Source organism: Tachysurus vachellii, chromosome 1 (assembly GCF_030014155.1).
Source record: "Tachysurus vachellii isolate PV-2020 chromosome 1, HZAU_Pvac_v1, whole genome shotgun sequence".
In the NCBI taxonomy this organism is placed as follows: domain Eukaryota; kingdom Metazoa; phylum Chordata; class Actinopteri; order Siluriformes; family Bagridae; genus Tachysurus; species Tachysurus vachellii.
Window position 1 is genome coordinate 17,155,204 of NC_083460.1, and position 19,681 is coordinate 17,174,884.

A 19,681-nucleotide genomic window follows, 5' to 3' on the forward strand; every position below is an offset into this window, starting at 1 on the left:
AGAGAGATCTCATTGCACCAAATCATGTCCTGATGATATTTATGATTTTAATTGGCTTTAGGGTGCAAAGTCTATGTCAGCAAAAATCTACTCCCAGTCCTCTGACTTAAGAAATTATATAATTGTGACCTGGTTTACATGTAGAGGAGTAAAGCAGCATGAGCAACAGAGAGAGAGAGAGGGAGAGAGAGAGAGAGAGAGAGAGAGAGAGAGAGAGAGAGAGAGAGAGAGAGAGAGAGAGAGAGAGAGAGAGAGAGAGAGAGAGAGAGAGAGAGATGAAAGCCTGTTGATAAAAGCATATATATACATTTTGATCATCTCAGAAGCTGCCAGATGAAGGTCTAATGTGAGTTGCTGTGAGATGAAGGGAGAGCCTGAGAACATGAGAGAACAGGAAGAACTTGTCTATTGGGCCACTGGATGTTCCAGTGTCTCTCTCTATCTTCCTTTACTTCTCCAATTTTCCTTGCCTTTTTTCAGCTGCATTGCTGAATGACGAAAGACAAGGAAGTATACTAACAGCCAAAAAGATAAAAATGAACACCCTATATTTTAACATTGGATCTCAAAGTGAAGTCTGGAGAAACATGCGTATTAAATTATAATGTCGGAAATCACAAACTAGCATAATTACTAGCATGTTTAACAGGTCACATGGAATGAATGTATTTAAACCGCAATAAATGGAAAACATAAATAATGTCATTTATGAAAATAATGTATATTATTTATTATCAACACCAACCTGGTTGTCATAAAGTGTTCTTTACATGCAGTGTAGTGGATAGATGTTTTACTGTAGATCCATCTCACATCACTATGGCAGGGTATTAAAAAGCTTTCGCTCCTATATCTTCTCTTCCTCCTCCTACCTGTGAAATCGACCATGCGGTGAGGACGACTATCGACCGAGCGCATTATGTGTTGCATTCTTACAGTATCTCAAACATACACACCCACACAGCTCTGAAGGGATGTTTGAGCAGAAAGTGTTAAAGCGATTTTGCTGTCTCAGGTCACGGTGGAGTTAAGCAGCTGGAGGCAGTGTGAGTGGAAGGACACCCGCTGTTTATACTTCTACACAGGAGGAATTTCATGAATACGGAAGTGTTATAACGATTCGCCTGTTGTGATGCTGTAAAATCCAGCCAACCTGAAGTGAACGCATTCAGTTCACCTCCAATATAGAGGATATGTTGCATTCTCAGGCAGTAAAACATATTCATGTGTGATCGGATTTCTTCCTTGGTGTTGCTGGAAGCAGTAGATGAAAGTATACAGTAGGACACGATTACAGCCCGTTCACACCGGCAGTGCCCTGATTGGTAGAGAGCATTTTCGATGGTTTCACTGATATCACAAACAGTAATATTAATGATAATTTTGATCAAATGAACATTATTTTCTCGTGCTGGTTAATATTATGAACATAAAATTTCGGATCTTCAGTGAGATGAGGCCAAACCTGTTAGGATCCTGAGGAACCTAGAGATGTTCCAGCTCCATCTGTGTTCTGCTTCATGAGGATTTCACTCGTTCAATTAGAAGATGCTGACTCCATGTCGTGTTTGAGGACAACAACCTCTTCCTCATCAATACACAATTATGAGACTTTATCTGACTGTAGAAAGGACATTATACATAATATCACTCTCTGTTGTTTATAACAGTTTATAATCACACCCTCCGGTGTCACCCAAATGAGGATGAGGTTCACTTTTTGAGTCTGGTTCCTCTCAAGGTTTCTTCCTCTTCCATCTAAGGGAGTTTTTCCTCACCACAGTCACCTCAGGCTTGTTTATTAGGGATAAATACAAACACATTTAAATCTAAGTACAATATTAATCTTGAACCTTTGTACTATATTAAACGTAAACTCTATATTGTTCTATATTTCTTATGTTCTGTAAAGCCGATTTAAGACAACGTCCATTGTTAAAAGCGCTATACAAATAAAATTGAATAATAGCAGTTCTAGTGTCAGAAGAATTCTAAAGCCACTTTCACTCCTTTCAGTATCTACTGAGAATTTTACTGGATTAAAGATTTACTGGATGATACAAGATTCACAGCTATGAAAGAAAAATAAAGATAAAGAAAATAAAATACGCCCAAATCCCACCATAATAAATGATCATTAGTAAAGAGTTTTAGGTAACACTGGGCTGAATACTGAACACTGAAAACTCCTTTATTTATAATAGCAAAACAGCCCATAATGACACCAAACTGACCTTATTTCATTTAAAAAAAAACAAAAAAAAACAAACTTTTTAAATTAAAAATACAGGTGAAATAAATAGAAAGCTAAAGCATGGCTTAGACATAGATAAATCATCATTTATGTTGCAAACATAAAAAATATAAACTATATGAAAATAATAATAATAATAAAATATATTTAAAAAAATAATAATAGCAATAGTAACTAGATTTGTAAAGTTTGTTACAACAAACTTTGATGTTGGCTTTGGCAAAGCAAGTATTCGCAAAGGCCAGTGTTTTTTGGAGGTGAGTGGACATAAGGATCAGTGTTACATTTGGATTCAAGTGGACAGAAAGCTAGGGTGCCAAAACATTTGGAGGCAAGTGGAGACGAGAATGTGACATCACCAGAATACACGTGAGGTAATTCCCCTCATTGGGCTGAGTGTTTTGATACATATATCAAAACACTCAGCCCACTGAGGGGAATTACCTCATAACATGCCAATGTTGTGCTAATTTTTGATTTTCACGGGACATGATGTGACATCATGTGACGTCATCAGAATACCCGTGAGGAAGTTCCCCTCATTGTTCTAAGTGTTTTGATATATGACATGTCAATGTCGTAAAAAGGTTTTTTGATTTCACTTATTTTGGAGGCGGGGCTGCACATGACGTCACGTGGTGTCGAGTGCCGTCATCAAAATACACGTGCGGAAGTTCCCCTCATTGTTCTGAGTGTTTTGATATATTTGATATGCGGGACAACCGAAAGGCCAGTCAGTACACCAATTTAAAACTTTGTTCAGAGTATCACCCTAAAGGAGCTGGCCGAGTTTGGTGTAGATAAAAGCTTGCCGAATTATAAACCTCCAAAGTTTATAATGTGAGTCTATGGGGCCGATTTGAGACCTGGTACCAGAAGTACCGGTACTCGGATCGCTTAGAAAAGTAACAGCAACAAACTTCAGACCAGAGTCTACAACATATCCGAATTTGGTGCATGTGGCTCGAAAGGCCTAGGAGGAGTTACTCTTGATAAATTTTTGTCTAAGCTTAAATAGGAAAACAGAATGTTGGCTTCTACAAAGCCAACATAATAATAGCAAAAATAGCAAAAAATAGTATCCCACAATGTTTTGGGCTTTAAGACATTTTAATTTGAACAAAATTTTAATATTTATAAAATGACATTGTTATTGTGATTTTATTGTTATTGTGATTGAAACATCAAGACTTGGCTTTGTTTCTAATTTATAGTGTGCACTTTTTGGTCACATTGCTTTGTACATCCCTTCTTTCTTGTCATTTTCATTAAGCTTTCGTTTTTTCAGTCAAAAAAAAGAAATTCTGAAAAGTATAATATGCCATGTCCGCTGATGATGCAGCTAAAACTGCTGGCACTGTTTCAACCTAGAAAGTCGAGTTTTCTGTTTTCTACAAGACATAAAAACATTGTCCAATCAATTTAGTGGACCTATCAAGCAGAGAGTCTCTTTCACTCTGGCTCACTGTTTCAGGTTTATATTCACAGGGCTGTAATTCTCCACCTAACCTCCAATGCCTTGATCTAAAATAGGACTGTATGATGCATCCCTCTAAAATCCCTCTCTTTTAGCTCTGTTGTGCTATTAGCTCAGTTTTTTTAGGGACCTGTAAGATCAATAGCTTATGACACTGAGAGAATGACACTGAGAGAAGAGTAGAGCTGTAGTACACATTCAATCCGGGTCTCTAAAAACAGCTTTAGTGGTGAATTGAACTCTGAATTAAACAAAGACTTCTCTTGGAGATTTTGTGGCTGTTTTGCTTTCGTATACTTGATCATTAGTAAAGAGTTTTAGGTAACACTGGGCTGAATACTGAACACTGGAAACTTTATTTATAATAGCAAAAGAGCCCATAATGACACCAGAAGTCTGTGAAGTAAGATCTAAAAAACAGTGGTGACTGTCACAACTTTATTATCTTTTATTATTTCACTAAGCAGGTGGATTATTATTTTTAAATTATTATACTAAGCAGATATTTTTTTTCAAAGTTCACAAATTTCACAAAAACCTCTATTTAGTATTCAATTTTTGGTATTTGGTGGCAAGTGATGTGACCTGACGTGACGTGACATACGTCTAAGTATGGTGACCCATACTCAGAATTCGTTCTCTGCATTTATCCCATCCAAAGTGCACACACAGCAGTGAACACACACACACCGTGAACACACACCCGGAGCAGTTGGCAGCCATTTATGCTGCAGCAGCCAGGGAGCAGTTGGGGGGTTCAGTGCCTTGCTCAAGGGCACCTCAGTCGTGGTATTGCCGGCCAGAGACTCGAACCCACAACCTTAGGGCTAGGAGTCAAACTCTCTAACCATTAGGCCACGACTTTCCCCTTAAACATGAAACATGGCATGAAGCGAGTAGAGCATTATAAATTGGGTTAATCAGCTTATCTGCTTCTTATGCCATGTATCGAATGTAAGATGTCATATACAGTAATGCATTGTTACTGTATATTTTTTTATAGCTGAGATGAGATGACGTACCAACCCCTACCATCCTCCCAGCCTCTACTACGGAGAAATAAAAGTACTGATGTGTTGAACATCAGATAGGGATTTTAAATTAGAGTTTTAATTATTTTAATTTTAATTTTTAAAATTAAATTTCATTTAACCTTTTAATTTTAAAGTTCGTCGCGACAAACTTTGATGTTGGCTTTGATGGTGCAAGTGCCGGTGCTTTTTGGAGGCAAGTGGACATAAGGGTCAGTGTTACTTTTGGAGGCAAGTGGACAGAAAGATAGGGTGCCAAAACATTTGGAGGCAAGTGGAGACGGACATGTGACATCATCCGAATATTCTTGAGGAAGTTCCTTGCATGTCCCCTGAATGTTTTGATATGTCACATGTCCATGTTGTGCTAATTATTGATTTTAACATGACGTCACGTGACCAGAATACACATGAGGCACTTCCCCTCATTGAGCTGAGTGTTTTGATATATGACATGTCCATGTTGTGCTAATTTTTGATTTCACTTATTTTGGAGGCGGGGCTGCACATGACGTCACGTGGTGTCGAGTGCCATCATCAAAATACACGTGCGGAAGTTCCCCTCATTGTTCTGAGTGTTTTGATATATTTGATATGCGGGACAACCGGAAGGCCAGTCAGTACACCAATTTAAAACTTTGTTCAGAGTATCACCCTAAAGGAGCTGGCCGAGTTTGGTGTAGATAGTTCGAAAGTTTGCTGAGTTATAAACCTCCAAAGTTTATAATGGGAGTCTATGGGGCCAATTTGAGACCTGGTACCAGAAGTACCGGTACTCGGATCGCTTAGAAAAGTAATAGCAACAAACTTCAGACCAGGGTCTACAACATATCCGAATTTGGTGCATGTGGCTCGAAAGCCCTAGGAGGAGTTACTCTTGATAAATTTTTGTCTAAGCTTAAATAGGAAAACAGAATGTTGGCTTCTACGAAGCCAACATAATAAAGTCACAGAAATTGTAACCATGGAGATTAGAGAAATTCTGACATTGTGGATGTAAAATGGCACCCACTATATCTGATTATATATCTGTATCATCTCAGTCTATCTTTTCATCTACGCATGTCTCACTCTATCTCTTTTCTTTTCTCTGGGTACTCCAGTTTTGTGGCCTAGTCCAAAGACATGCAATGGAGAGTGGTGTTCATCTCTAGATTGTACACACTGTAGTGTGTGAGATTGTGCCATGTGTTAGATTGGCACCCTATTCAGGTTGTGCCCTGCTTTGTGCCCTGAGTCTCCTGGGAAAGGCATAGTTCCACACGACCCTGTGTAGGATAAGCAGTACGGAAAATAAGTGGACAGATAATTACTTGCTGGAAAAGTTTTTGTTTTCATTCTAGAGACGCATGTAGCCACCAGGCATAATGTATTGAACTTAAAAAACACTGCACATTTCACACACACACACACACACACACACATACACACATCCAGCCAATGTATCGCCTAAAGCATTCGATCCATTTATGTGTCACTGAAGAAGATGAGTGAGTGGGAAAAAATGAAGGAACGCCACAGACCTTTGGAATTCCAAGAAAAAACTGATTAAAACATAAATAGGGCACAGTATACTTGTCACCATTTTTCTGCTTTAAAGCCACAATAAAAGTGAAATAAGATGTCCATGTTTGCCAGAGGTCTGAAAGCCCTGTAGACTATTTTGCAGTCTGAGATTTACACAGTGAAACAAAAGACTGCAGTGGTAAGAAAACTCATTTTACAACCTCAGAAAGCTATGATTCTGTTTGACCATCTTGAATATTAACCCAGAAATTGACACCTTCGCTAAAAAACATTGTTTAACCCATCATACGCCTTTGGGTAGCTGAAATGTTACAGATCTGTCTAATTATGTCCCTGGATATAGGATCTGCGTTACTGGAGAATGTCTGAGTTGTTAAATCCACAAATATTGAGATCATCAGATATTTGCCAAATCATGTGTAAAGCTATGATACGAAAAAAAAAGGCATCTTAAGTCTGTTCTTTTCTATTATATGATAACCATAAATAATTCTTTCTTACTTTTTCCATTTTATGTAAACAGAACAAGACAACTTCAAGCTTGAAATAAGTAAAATATATATATATATATATATATATATATATATATATATATATATATATATATATATATAATACTTGGTTTATTTTAATCTTATACTAAGAAATATTATACATTTGAATATATTCATGATGCTCAGCCATAGAATCAGGACCGAACTGGATCAGATATGTTTTTACTCTGATATTATTATATAATAATATTATTAATTTATCACTGTGTCCAATACTGTCCTCTAACAGCTGCATCTCTCTCTCTCTCTCTCTCTCTCTCTCTCTCTCTCTCTCTAATGTTCTTTCTGTCTCTCTTTGTCTCTCTCTTTGTCTCTCTCTCTCTGTCTCTCTCTCTGTCTCTGTCTCTCTCTCTGTCTCTGTCTCTGTCTCTCTCTCTCTCTCTCTCTCTCTCTCTCTCTCTCTCTCTCTCTCTCTCTCTCTAATGTTCTTTCTGTCTCTCTTTGTCTCTCTCTTTGTCTCTCTCTCTCTGTCTCTCTCTCTGTCTCTGTCTCTCTCTCTGTCTCTGTCTCTGTCTCTCTCTCTCTCTCTCTCTCTCTCTCTCTCTCTCGGCCACAAAAAGAGCATTCAGCAGATACAGACATACTTGTCCTAAAGATAAGGAGCTAAAAATAGCTGACTACAGCTAGAAAGAGAGTGCAGCAGACACCACAAGTCCTCCTTTGAACCTGAAGGAGATAAATTTGGAGCTTATTTTATACCACTCTTGCTTGGCTGGCTATCTTTTAGCCCTAAGTGCTTTGAAAGTAGCACATTTCCCACAGACATTTATTGCGTTAAGTCTCGCCGATCATTAGATACTGTAGCTCGTGAGAAAGGACACACTTGTGGTGGGCGTTCCACTGGAAAAAGAGATGGCTCTTATTAGTCGGTTGACTTTCAGGAAAAATGTTGTGGAAAATAAAAAGAAAGAAAGAAAAAAGAAAGAAAGCAAGAAAGAAAGAAACTAAAATTTTAGGTTCTTTTCTGTGATATAGGGATTTTCATATATTACAGAGATTATATTCCATTATAATTTTTCATTAACAAGCTGCTCCTTTAAGGCGTGATGTTGTTACAGATATCCGTCTGATGTCTGTTGACTTGTTTGCCAGTGCAAGGCTTGATCTGTAGACAACAGCCAAAATGATCTGCAGAAATAATCTGATCAGCAGCTCTAACGGAGTGTGCACAGGAAACTGGAATTATGGCCAGACGTGAGCAAACATCGTTCCACCTCTCTGTGGTGGAAATATAAACACAATGCGTATGTGAGACTCGAAGCATGTTTGTGTGAATCAATGACTGATAACTCCATTTGCATATGGTAATAGGCGAGCGTGTGAACGGAGCAGTACTGTAATAGATGGAGTGTAAAAAAGGAACATGTAAAGATTGCATTAATGGCTTAGACATGAGCAGGGGAAAGATAGAAAAACAGACAGGAGGAATGAAATCTGTACAGTATTAAAACTAGAAAAAGAAAAGAAAAGCATCTGAAAGGAAAAGACTAATTAGGTAAATGTTTTGATGAGAAAAATAACACCATAATAATAAAAAAAATAGAACTGGACTAGACGTTGTGTGTCAAGAGAAGGCTTGATATATAATAATCTACTCTAAATGTACAGTGTTATTTCACATACAGAAGTGATCCATCAGACAAAGTGTGGGTCATTAAAGCTTGGAACGTTAATGAAATCTCAAAGCTAGCACTAGCAAGACTAGCAAATAGTTTAGCTAAAATATAACTACGTAATACTTTCCAAGAAATGTGGCCCATTCATTCATTCATTCATTCATTCATTCATTTTCTACCGCTTATCCGAACTACCTCAGGTCACGGGGAGCCTGTGCCTATCTCAGGCGTCATCGGGCATCAAGGCAGGATACACCCTGGATGGAGTGCCAACCCATCGCAGGGCACACACACACTCATTCACTCACGCAATCACACACTACGGACAATTTTCCAGAGATGCCAATCAACCTACCATGCATGTCTTTGGACCTGGGGAGGAAACCGGAGTACCCGGAGGAAACCCGCGAGGCACGGGGAGAAATGCAAACTCCACACACACAAGGCGGAGGCGGGAATCGAACCCCCAACCCTGGAGGTGTGAGGCAAACGTGCTAACCACTAAGAGAAATGTGGCCCAGATTTATTTATTTATTTGTTTGTTTGTTTGTTTGTTTGTTTGTTTGTTTGTTTGTTTGTTTATTTATTTTACTATCTCCTTCACATGTTCACATGTGACAAATTAATTGCACCCAGGTGCAATTAACTCATTTAACTAATTATGTAACACGACAACCACCTGCACCAAAATGGAGGCTGAATACTTATGAATATTTAATCAGTGCAAAAAAAATCCTAATAAAGACCTTAAAATATTTGTTATTGTACAGAACAATGCTGATTTCAGCTTTCAGATGCACCGGACACGACTTACGGGGTTTAATTAAGAACGCTGGTCATTCATCTAAAAGGCATTTAAAATCTCAGCATAAACTTTTTTTAAACAAACATCAATTCCAGGCCAGGCTTTCTGCTTCTTATCTGTTTAAGAATTCTACACTATAGAAATCTTTGCTTAGGATAAATCGATCAGATCGCCAGCCTGCTTGCTAATTACTGACCTTTTTTACGAGTCAGGCTCGGACATGTTAAACTCATATATTACAGCATATTTATACAACGTACAAATAAAGGTGGTCGCTTGATCAGGGATCACAAGACTATAATGAAACAGTAGAAGGGAAAACACTGGGATAAGTACAAGTGGAAGTGTGTGCTTACAGTACAGGAGCCTCATCATTCCACCCCTCCAGGGAGCTCATTAAAAGTGATTTACTCAACTAGCGACACAGAAAGCAGACACAGAAGCTTGGCTTGAATACCGTATCTGCATCCGGGATTGATTCTGGATTCTTCATCTTTGTTTTCACACCAGCAAATTGCTTTTGAACTACAGATCGATCACACAAATATATAATCTGAACAGTGTAATACGAGAGACGATAAGTGCATCCTTTTTTTGTATAATCGACATGATCTACCTATATATTTACTACACATGTAGCAACCTCGGATTTTTTCAGACAAGAGTCGGACATGTTTCTCGGTTAACGAGGAAATACCCCGTTTGCTCAAAATATATATGATGTCAGATGTTAAGATCTCTGTAAATAAAATAAAATAAAATAACAGCTTATGCCAAAAAATGAATTAAGCATTTTGACAGAACAGCATTTTTATTTCATTCCAATTCAATACTTTATGACATTTATAAATGAAACTTTTAGTAACAATTGTTGAGAACTTTAGTGAATTAGTTAAGCCAGAAATAATATCAAATGTCATTAAATACAAATAAACATAAACTCTAAATGATCCGTTGTCTTCTATCAGTCTCTCTGCCGTCTATGGACACTTTATTCCTCCCTCTCTATCCCTCTATCCCTCAGAAATATGAATCCTCACCTCACTCTCAGACACCGGCAATAAATCTCGACTTCTCCCATCTCACAAAAAAATCAATGGCTAATTTGGGCACATTCCTTTATGGACCAAGTGTTGTGTGTGCAGAGAAACACACACACACACACACACACACACACACACACACTATAATGGAGTCCACAGACCATAGCCCACTTCTCTCAAGTGCCTGAAGATATACAGCCAAGGTGGGACTGTTTAGTTAACTATTTATTTATTTGTTTGTTTGTTTGTTTGTTTGTTTATATTTTTATTTATTTATTTATGTTTGTTTGTTTGTTTGTTTGTTTATATTTATTTATTCATTTATTCATTTATTCATTCATTCATTTGTTTGTTTGTTTAAACAAACAAACAAACAAACAAACAAACAAACAAATAAATAAATAGATAGATATTTATTTATTTAAGAAGGCGCTGTCACTGGTCCAGTTACAGCTGCAATTCATAAATTCATAAATCAGTGAAGTCTCCTCTCTCACCTGATGTTCATAAATCTCTGTTTGTGGTGCAGCAAAGTGGACAGGAAGTGATGGAGGAATGAAGGTCTTCTACCTTTCCCACAGTCCTAAATAATTCTTCTCGTCGTTATTTTCCAAGAGACATGCTTCCTACCGCTTGTTTTTGAGTGTTCTCCCAAACCTATATAATAGCATTGTTGTCTGTAATCTACAACAGGTCACCTGACCTCAACCTAATCAATCAACTCTGGAAAGATTTGGAGACGATTAAGACTTTATTACAACATCCTGTACAGATTATTTTAGAAATAATCACTATTTATTACTGTGTTTTTCCATCCTTTTGATACATACGACATAAAAAAGACCTCCTCATAATTCCCACTGCATGCACTTCAGTGCATAGAGGATTTTATCTTGTTACACCTCAAATAAATATTCACTCTGAATGAAGATCCATTTGCAGAGGACGGCGATTCACTCATATATTATTCATCTACTGAAGTTATTACAAAAGCCTTCATTTGCTCATGGGAGTAACTGCATTATGAAAATAGTAATCTATCCTGAAAACCCTGAGCTGAGCTTCTTAAGCACAGATCACATCCCCATTTTGACTCAAACAATGAAGCCACTTGAGCAATGACTCTAAATGAGGTTACAACGGTCAAGCCGATGGAAAGGAAGCCCGAATCGAGGAAACAATCCAATGATATAGAAGCTTTAATAGAAGAACTGTTTGGAGACCTTGTGCAAAAGGAACCAACCATTAGTCTATTGACTTAGTGTGATTTTCTAAGCCTGTATTGAAGAGTAATTAAGAGAAGCTTAATAGCATCCCAGCCATCAGATCCATACTGCTGGTGTTCACCTCAGTGCTGCACTACAGACCTGAACTACAGTACATGTGATCTCATACTGCATAAATATGTATGAAGGCATCTTGGCATAACCAGGTTGGTCCAGGATGTTTTTTTTTACTTCCTATTTCAAATCCTCTCAAGTTCTATGAATGAAACTACAACATGAAACGTCACTAAATCGTATTACAGAAGTAAATTCTAATTCAATTTCTAAAATATTCAGTATAATGTCTGTTCTAACCATCAGTTTCATCAGAAACTATATTTAATTAAGTTATAGATAAAGCCTTTCCTTTTGTAAAAATGGAAAACAAAACATTTTTGAAGCCAGGTTTCACTGGTCTCATTATTATTAAATAATATTTAATATTATAACAAATGAGACACTCACAAAATTTGACAGGGTAAGTAATCAGAGCTGGAGTTTAGCCTGCACTCAAAAAGATAAACAAACTTCAGGGTGAATATTTTGGAAAGCTGGAAAGTGCAAAGCTCCTGAAGGCGTTCTCATGGTAGAAAACCGTAAAAACGAATCATTTGAAGCTTCGCCAGCATAAAAGCCATTAATAATATGGTTAAAAATATTTTTTTAACACTTAGCAACCGCTAATAACCATTATGTAACTGATGTACAGTGCATCATTTTGGTCTGTTCTTCTAAACATAACTTTCCTCCGTCCCCATAACATAAGAGGAAGGGGATGGAGGAAAGTCGCAAACTTCACGCCATGATCCGAGAGGAAAACTGAATGACACGCCTCCTGTGGACGTGAATAAAGTGCTGTAAATAAAGTGTGAATAATGTATTCAGGTGAAGGGACAGCTCACTGAATCAAAGAGGGCAGCAATAAATAAACCAGAGGCCAAAAATGTGACTGCTCTTTCTGTCAAGGTTCAAACTGTCAATTTCAGTACATTCATCTGCTACACTTTGGTCAGATTTTATTGCAATAAATGATGCATGTGATGATCAGGTCGTCTCCCGAGCTCGGCCGTATGTGGTAACGGTCTTCATGCACGCATATTATATGAAACTGATTTACATACATACAGTATGTGTGAGTGTTTATGTTCATGCATTTCATTCGGTGCATAAAAAGATTAAAAAGAATGAACAATATTCCTATAATGTCTGTAGCACTCAGTGAGCACCGCAACACTTTGCTCTCCATCTTTCCCTCATCGATCTACAGCTTTCAGGCTGTAACCATGTCCCCAAGAGGAGCCGGATGGAGGATATTGTGAAGAATAAAAGCAAGATGCTACTTACACCTCTACAGAGATGAGACTAATGCTGCAGAGACAACGTTCATTCATTCATGTGCTGAAAAGGAGCTATTGCAGAGATAGCAAAGAACATCTTTCACGTCTTGCATCCGTAGACGATGCTCATTTTCACTTCCTTAACCGGATGATTATTATTTTGTTTAGCATAGCATGAATATATGGCTTGATTTTTATGTCACATGATCCACCCTAATAAAAACTAAGTTTGTGTATCTGTCTAGAAATCAGCCCTTATCCTAATTCGTCTTACAATTATTTGTATTTGCTTCCTCACCTCAGTGTTTTATCCAAACAAATAGAGCACAGTTTAATTACAACCTTCTAGCTCTCAGCTGATACTGTATATCGACTGTATATTTCTCACTACTGCTATATTTGGTGTTTTGGGGATAGTGAGCAGTGTTTAATTCACAGTGAGCTCTAAGGACAGAAAGAACAAAGGCGCTGCACTCCAAAGACTACTTCATTAATCAATTAACCTGCTTAGCAAATGAATCTAATTAGCCGCTAATTACAGACCTGGGCATCAGGCCAATGAACACTCAACTCTTCTCTTTTCTTCATCCCTCAGCCCAAGTAGTTTTGAGATGAATTTCTCTCTCTCCATTCCTCCCTCCCTCACTCCCTCCCAGGTTTCCTACCAGCGTGAGGTTTTGTCCCAGCTCTCCTGTAGGAAGGTTAGCGGGAAGAGCATCTTCCTGTGACACCAACTGAAAATGATTCATGTGGTCCTTCGGCTCTTCCTGCCAGCTTTGTTTGCGCCCCAACGAAGTTCGCCAGGCCCTTTGAATTCTGGGGGAACAAAAAAATAAAAGCAAAGAAAACAAACATAGCATTAAAACGTTATCAAAAAAAAACAAAAAAAACAATACGTAGCCTTACAAAGGGCTGTATTATAGATTTTGAATATGTACAAATTACATAGGATTAAATACTTTTAATAACTTTCAATACTTTTGGAACTAACTAGCTTAAAAAATTACACTCAACAATCTCTGTCTCGGTGTTTATGCAAATACGAAACCAAATCTCAAAATCTCTTTTAGTACAATTAAAAAAACTAATTAATGAATGAATTAAAAAAATTATTTAATTTGTTTTAAAAGAAATGTATAATGCTACAGTTTTTTTGGTTCCCAAAAATGTTTACATTTCAATTTTTAAATACATTTTTTTTCTGAGTTATAAACTATTTCTCAATGTTTAAAATATTTTTATCATAAAACTATGATTAAAGCTAATTTGCACAGCAGTGATTTGTTAGAGTTATCTAGGCTTAAGTAAAGACTGCAAACAGAGAGGTGTGTAAACAGGGTTTTATATTGCAGTATTTAGTGTCAGGAAACTTTATACCGGTATCATGATCATGAATATGCCATAGTATATTAATCTCTAGTTAATGGTATATTCATCTCTAAAGTTAATCCGTGCACTGATTAAGATCACATGGCAGTGAAACCTAATTTAACTAGTACTGACAGTGCCAGGTCACTTCACAGGAGAATTGGGGTAAAGTTAAACTATTTCCGTGACTTGTTGGTGTCTGATCTCACACACAGCAGTCTCTGTTTACAGACAATGGAGCAAAAGCTTTGCCTGGACTTTTACCCAGTCTTCAACTGTCCATTTGAGGTATTTAATCTGTGCCTACTGTAACATCAGCTTTGTTCTTTGCTAACAGGAGTGGAACCTTTTGTAGTCTTCTGTTGTTCTAGCCTATTTCCCGCAAAGCTTACATCATGTGTTGTGTATTCTGAGATTCATTCTTTTACTGTGTGTGACAATTGTAAAGAGTGTTTATTAGAGTTACAGCAGCCAAGTTATGGATGCAAAACAGTCATTAGCCCTTTTAACAGATACATGTAGGTGCACTTTATGGAATTTAGTTTGCAACTCATCTTCTATATGTTCATTCACAGTTACTAAAAACTACTGTATAGAGATTGTTAGCCCTCTGAAGTCTAGGCCGGAACTGAGAGTTTGGGTGGTGGATTATTTGGCAGAATAACCTTCTTTCTCATTGACTCCTTCAGGCGAAGGCAGACAAAACACTTACAATATGGCCTTCTCCATAAGCAGCTGTTGCTCCTCTAGATGTGTAGCATTATCATCCACCTCAGTCCGATGTTGGTTTCTGTAACACAAACAGAGTCTATATGTGAGATTTTAAGGTATATTTCATCTTCTTCTACATCTTCATGTACCTTTAAGTATTTAAGTATTTTAAATCTAATTATTCTCACACTACTCTCACCTCTCCATTTTGAATCCTCCCAGTCCATCACCAGTGTGATCATAGAAGCGATGATACTTGCGTCCTTCATCCTAAAAAACAAACAAAATCTGTTCTCAACCAAAAGGCAAATAAAAAAAAAAATTGTGCTAAGTGAAAAGAAATGAGTGAATTAGAGCATAAATGTAGCTACTGTAGCTCTGTGATCATAGTGTAACAGTGTGGTTTATTTTGGAGAATTATATCGATAACTAACTATAAATAAGTGTTAATGACTTCATGAAATAAATGTGACCAGTGGAACTGCAGTAATTAGCTGAGAATGGACTATTCATTTTATTTAGTAGAAAAAGAAACCACTGATACGTATTGATTATAGTCGGTTACATATCCATGTCAGGTGTCTGACCTCATGAAAGGAATTTACCTGAGCAATTCCAAGACTGATTCTGCCCTTATCCAGTGCAACATGAATTTTTATCTAAAAATCTTTTTATATAACTGAACAATTAAGGGGTTAAGGGTCTTTCCCAGCAGTAGCAGCTTGGTGGACCTGGGATTTGGACTCACAACCTTTCAACAACTTAACCACTAAGTTACCACATACCTGTGATATTATACCTGTGAAAAACTGAAGCCAAATACTGCCAAGGTATGCTCTGGAAATGATCTTACACTCAGTGTCTAAAAAGCATTCATTCAGTGCCTGAACATGCTGTCACCCGCAGTCCCAGAGTGAAGGGTATATCATATAAAAATGCATGAGAGAGAGAGAGAGAGAGAGAGAGAGAGAGAGAGAGAGAGAGAGACAGACAGACAGACAGACAGAGAGAGAGACAGAGAGAGACAGAGAGAGAGAGAGACAGACAGACAGAGAGAGCGAGAGAGAGAAAGAGAGAGAGAGAGAGAGAGAGAGAGAGAGAGAGAGATTTAAAGTAGAAAGGCATGATTAATATGTTGCACAGTGTTTATATGGGGTTTAAATGGAGGGCTGCCTGGGCCTGTGAGACAATTGATAAATCTGTTTCTTTTCAAATAAAGTATTTAACAAGAGCAATTTACAGCATTGGAATGGACGTTTGCTTGAGGGTTGCCATAAGAAATACATCATTTACATGCATAGCTACAAACAATACCACTGAACAGTATTTCTTATGAACTTATGACTATTATTTTGAATTCAAGCCATACGGTGAAGGGAAATAAGTATTCAGACACTTTTATTTTTGTAAAATACTTGTAGGGTGTATATCATCTTCACAATTTCACACATAATGTCTATTAACGTTGTGCTTAATACAAATGGGGGATGTAGTAGCCTAATGGTTAAGGTGTTGGACTGATGATTTGGAGGTTGTGGTTTTGAACGTCAGGTCCACAAAGCTACCAGTGCCACAAGTAATACCTTTGTTTATGATTATGAATATATACACTCTGAAATCTGGGTAATTTGAAGTGGAAAAAATGCACTGGAAGTATTTTAAAGAATTAGAAAGAGAAACAAAGACTGTTCTCTATGCTTCATGCAGACCAATGTCTGGAGATTGAAGAACCGATCTAAATGGACCACACAAAAAAAGGCTGAACATCTACTCAAGCATCAAGTATAAAATTGTACAGGATTCCCTCAGGGATTTTTCTTGAGTATTCGCCATTGCGTTGTGGGGAAAAAAGAAAAGGAAAACTGCTCCAGAAATAACATTTCTCTTCTACTACAGTTGTATAGACATGTTTCATCATTTCTTAATTGTCATTGACACAATGAACAAGGCTGAGAAAATAATGCTACAGGATGTAGATATACAGCTTAATGCTCCACGAATAATCACCAGCAAAATCTGATTTGCTTTGTAGTGGACTGACATTATAGCGTTCCTTGGATTTAATAGGAACATTAAATTAAGGGATAAGCTATAGAGTTCATTTAAACCTGTTCACATTTATTACAGGAAATGTTCTGGTTTTAACTACAATGCTGTAACAGAGCTGGTTACAAGTATTTATTTTTTTTACCTCCACCTGGAAAGTTCAAACTCATGTTTTCCAATCTTGTTCATTTGCATGGCTAATAAATTGTTTGGCTGCTTTCAGTTTAATGGTAGATGGTTTTATTTTAATAAAAGCTCCTGTTGGTTCCACCACATACAAAGCATTCTAATGAAAATTGTTCCTAGCTAATGGATTACATTCATTAGTTCCCAGCTCCCTGATTTAAAGTTTTTCAGCAGCATATGGCCCGGCTAAATGTGGCTCAGCCATTAGGATTTAGCCATTTTAAGTTGTAATATTGGGGGGCACGGTGGCTTAGTGGTTAGCACGTTCGCCTCACACCTCCAGGGTTGGGTGTTCGATTCCCGCCTAGGCCTTGTGTGTGTGGAAGCCATACCATGCATGTTCTCCCCGTTCCTCGGGGGTTTCCTCCGGGTACTCCGGTTTCCTCCCCAGGTCCAAAGACATGCATGGTAGGTTGATTGGCATCTCTGGAAAATTGTCCGTAGTGTGTGATTGCGTGAGTGAATGAGTGTGTGTGCCCTGCGATGGGTTGGCACTGCGATGGGTTGGTCCAGGGTGTATCCTGCCTTGATGCCCGATGACGCCTGAGATAGGCACAGGCTCCCCGTGACCCGAGGTAGTTCGGATAAGCGGTACTCATTTTCTACCGCTTATCCGAACTATCTCGGGTCACGGGGAGCCTGTGCCTATCTCAGGCATCATTAGATAAATTTAATAATTAAATAAAAGTAATTGAGGTCAATCATTATTTTGGCCAAGAGGAGATTGGGAATTAGGAAGCTGCTGAATAAAGTATGGCATGACATGCTCTCAAGCTTAAAATAAACAACATTTAAAATGCTAAATTTCTGATGGTATGCAATGATGTCATTAACCCTAGAATAGACGCTTTTGCTGGCATATTGTTAAGTTACCAGCAAACTTAATACTGGGTAGGTTTTTCATTTGTTCTCAATACAGCCTCAATTCTTCATGATGTGGATTCCACAAGATGTTGGAAACATTCTTTTGAGATTATGGTCCATGTTGACATGATTGTATCGCTTTCCTGCTATGAATCTCCCATTCAACCACATCGCAAAGGTGTTCTATTGGATTCAGAGCCAGTGACTGGATAGACCAGTGAATTGTCATTCACTCATTGTCATGGTCATGGTCATGAAACCAGTTTGAGATGACTTTTACTTTGTAACATGGTGCAATATCATGCTGAAAGTAACCATTAGAAGACGGGTAAATTGTGGTCGTAAAGGTAGCCACATGGTCAGCAACAAGATTTTTCAGACCCTACTGCATTTATCCGGTCTTCACTTGGTGAGTCTGTGCCAACTGCAGCCTCATCCTAGAAGTGGAACCCAACGTGGTCTTCTGTGGTTGTAGCCCATCTTGTACATAATGATCGTCTGAGTTACTGTAGCAGCTCGAACCAGTTGGGCCATACTCCATACGCCATAGTCCTCCACAGAACTAGTATTTTATGCATAAATGTACAGATGTACCTAAAAAGTGCTTGGTGAGTGTATTTTGCCACTGAATCCCAGGTACTATTTTTCACTGCTCGAGTATGATTTCTAGTCCACTACAAAAACTCAGGTTTTTCAAAAGGTGCGTTATAGAAACAGGTGGTTATAAAATTGTGAAATATAAATCTGCCAGATGATCAGTGACAAGACAGAAGGCCGCGTTGCCTTTAGGTACTTTTTAATGAAAACAATCATTCTTGCTTTTCAGGCACTTGTGGATTTATTAGGTCATAAAAGGAGGCAATGGAGTGGTTTTAAAGCATGACAACGGTAGCATTATAATAATGACTTCAACCTGCCTGACGTTCCTGCTCAGCTTGATTTAGAAAGTAAACCTTTATACTCCTTATTATAAGCTGCCTACCAGAACTACGGCACCGTTTGACGTGGACTTGACATAAACTACCACATTCCACGGAACAGTTCCTGAATAATCAGATGGCAAAATTAAAAACAAATAAATAAATAAATAAAAATGCGTGGAGTTAACTGAAAAGTTTAGAAAATTAAGCTAACTCTCTCTTTACTGTTCTTCCAAACAGAAACATTCACCGTATGATATTAGCACGTTTGTTGTAAGTTTAATATGTAGGCTTATATTTTGTTAGTTAATGCTAGATAGGAAATAAAATAGTCTGAGATCTGTTGTTTCATGCACTGTTGGACTTAATCTTGTGATTCTTGGATATTGCAATTATCCTCCTTACTGATAGATACATAACAAGCAACTTCAATTCAGACAAACTTCACATATAAAACACAGCTCTCCTCAGACCAATTCTATATTGTTGACCATTATGTTATGTCCCTAAGAGCATAAGATCAGATTAATGACACGGACTGAGTTTGGACTGACTGTGAGACACATTTCCTGGTGTTTGTTCCTAGCACAAAATGATAATCAGTGGTATTTATCGTGTGTATGATATATAGACGTTCAAATGTACAACCAGCTGCCAATCTCAGGCAATTAGACCAG

The 19,681-nt window shown here is 37.8% G+C and overlaps 1 protein-coding gene across 1 annotated transcript in view; it reads right to left on the minus strand.

Moving 5' to 3' along the window:
- Window positions 1-19,681, minus strand: part of schip1 (schwannomin interacting protein 1) — a 264,526-nt gene that overhangs the window by 201,162 nt on the left and 43,683 nt on the right. Inside the window, exons 8-10 of the mRNA XM_060875081.1 lie at window positions 15,188-15,258; window positions 14,990-15,067; window positions 13,575-13,725 (exon numbers count right to left, since the gene is read on the minus strand). Of these exons, the coding sequence (XP_060731064.1) occupies window positions 13,575-13,725; window positions 14,990-15,067; window positions 15,188-15,258 (300 nt within the window). The remainder of the gene's footprint in view (window positions 1-13,574; window positions 13,726-14,989; window positions 15,068-15,187; window positions 15,259-19,681) is intronic.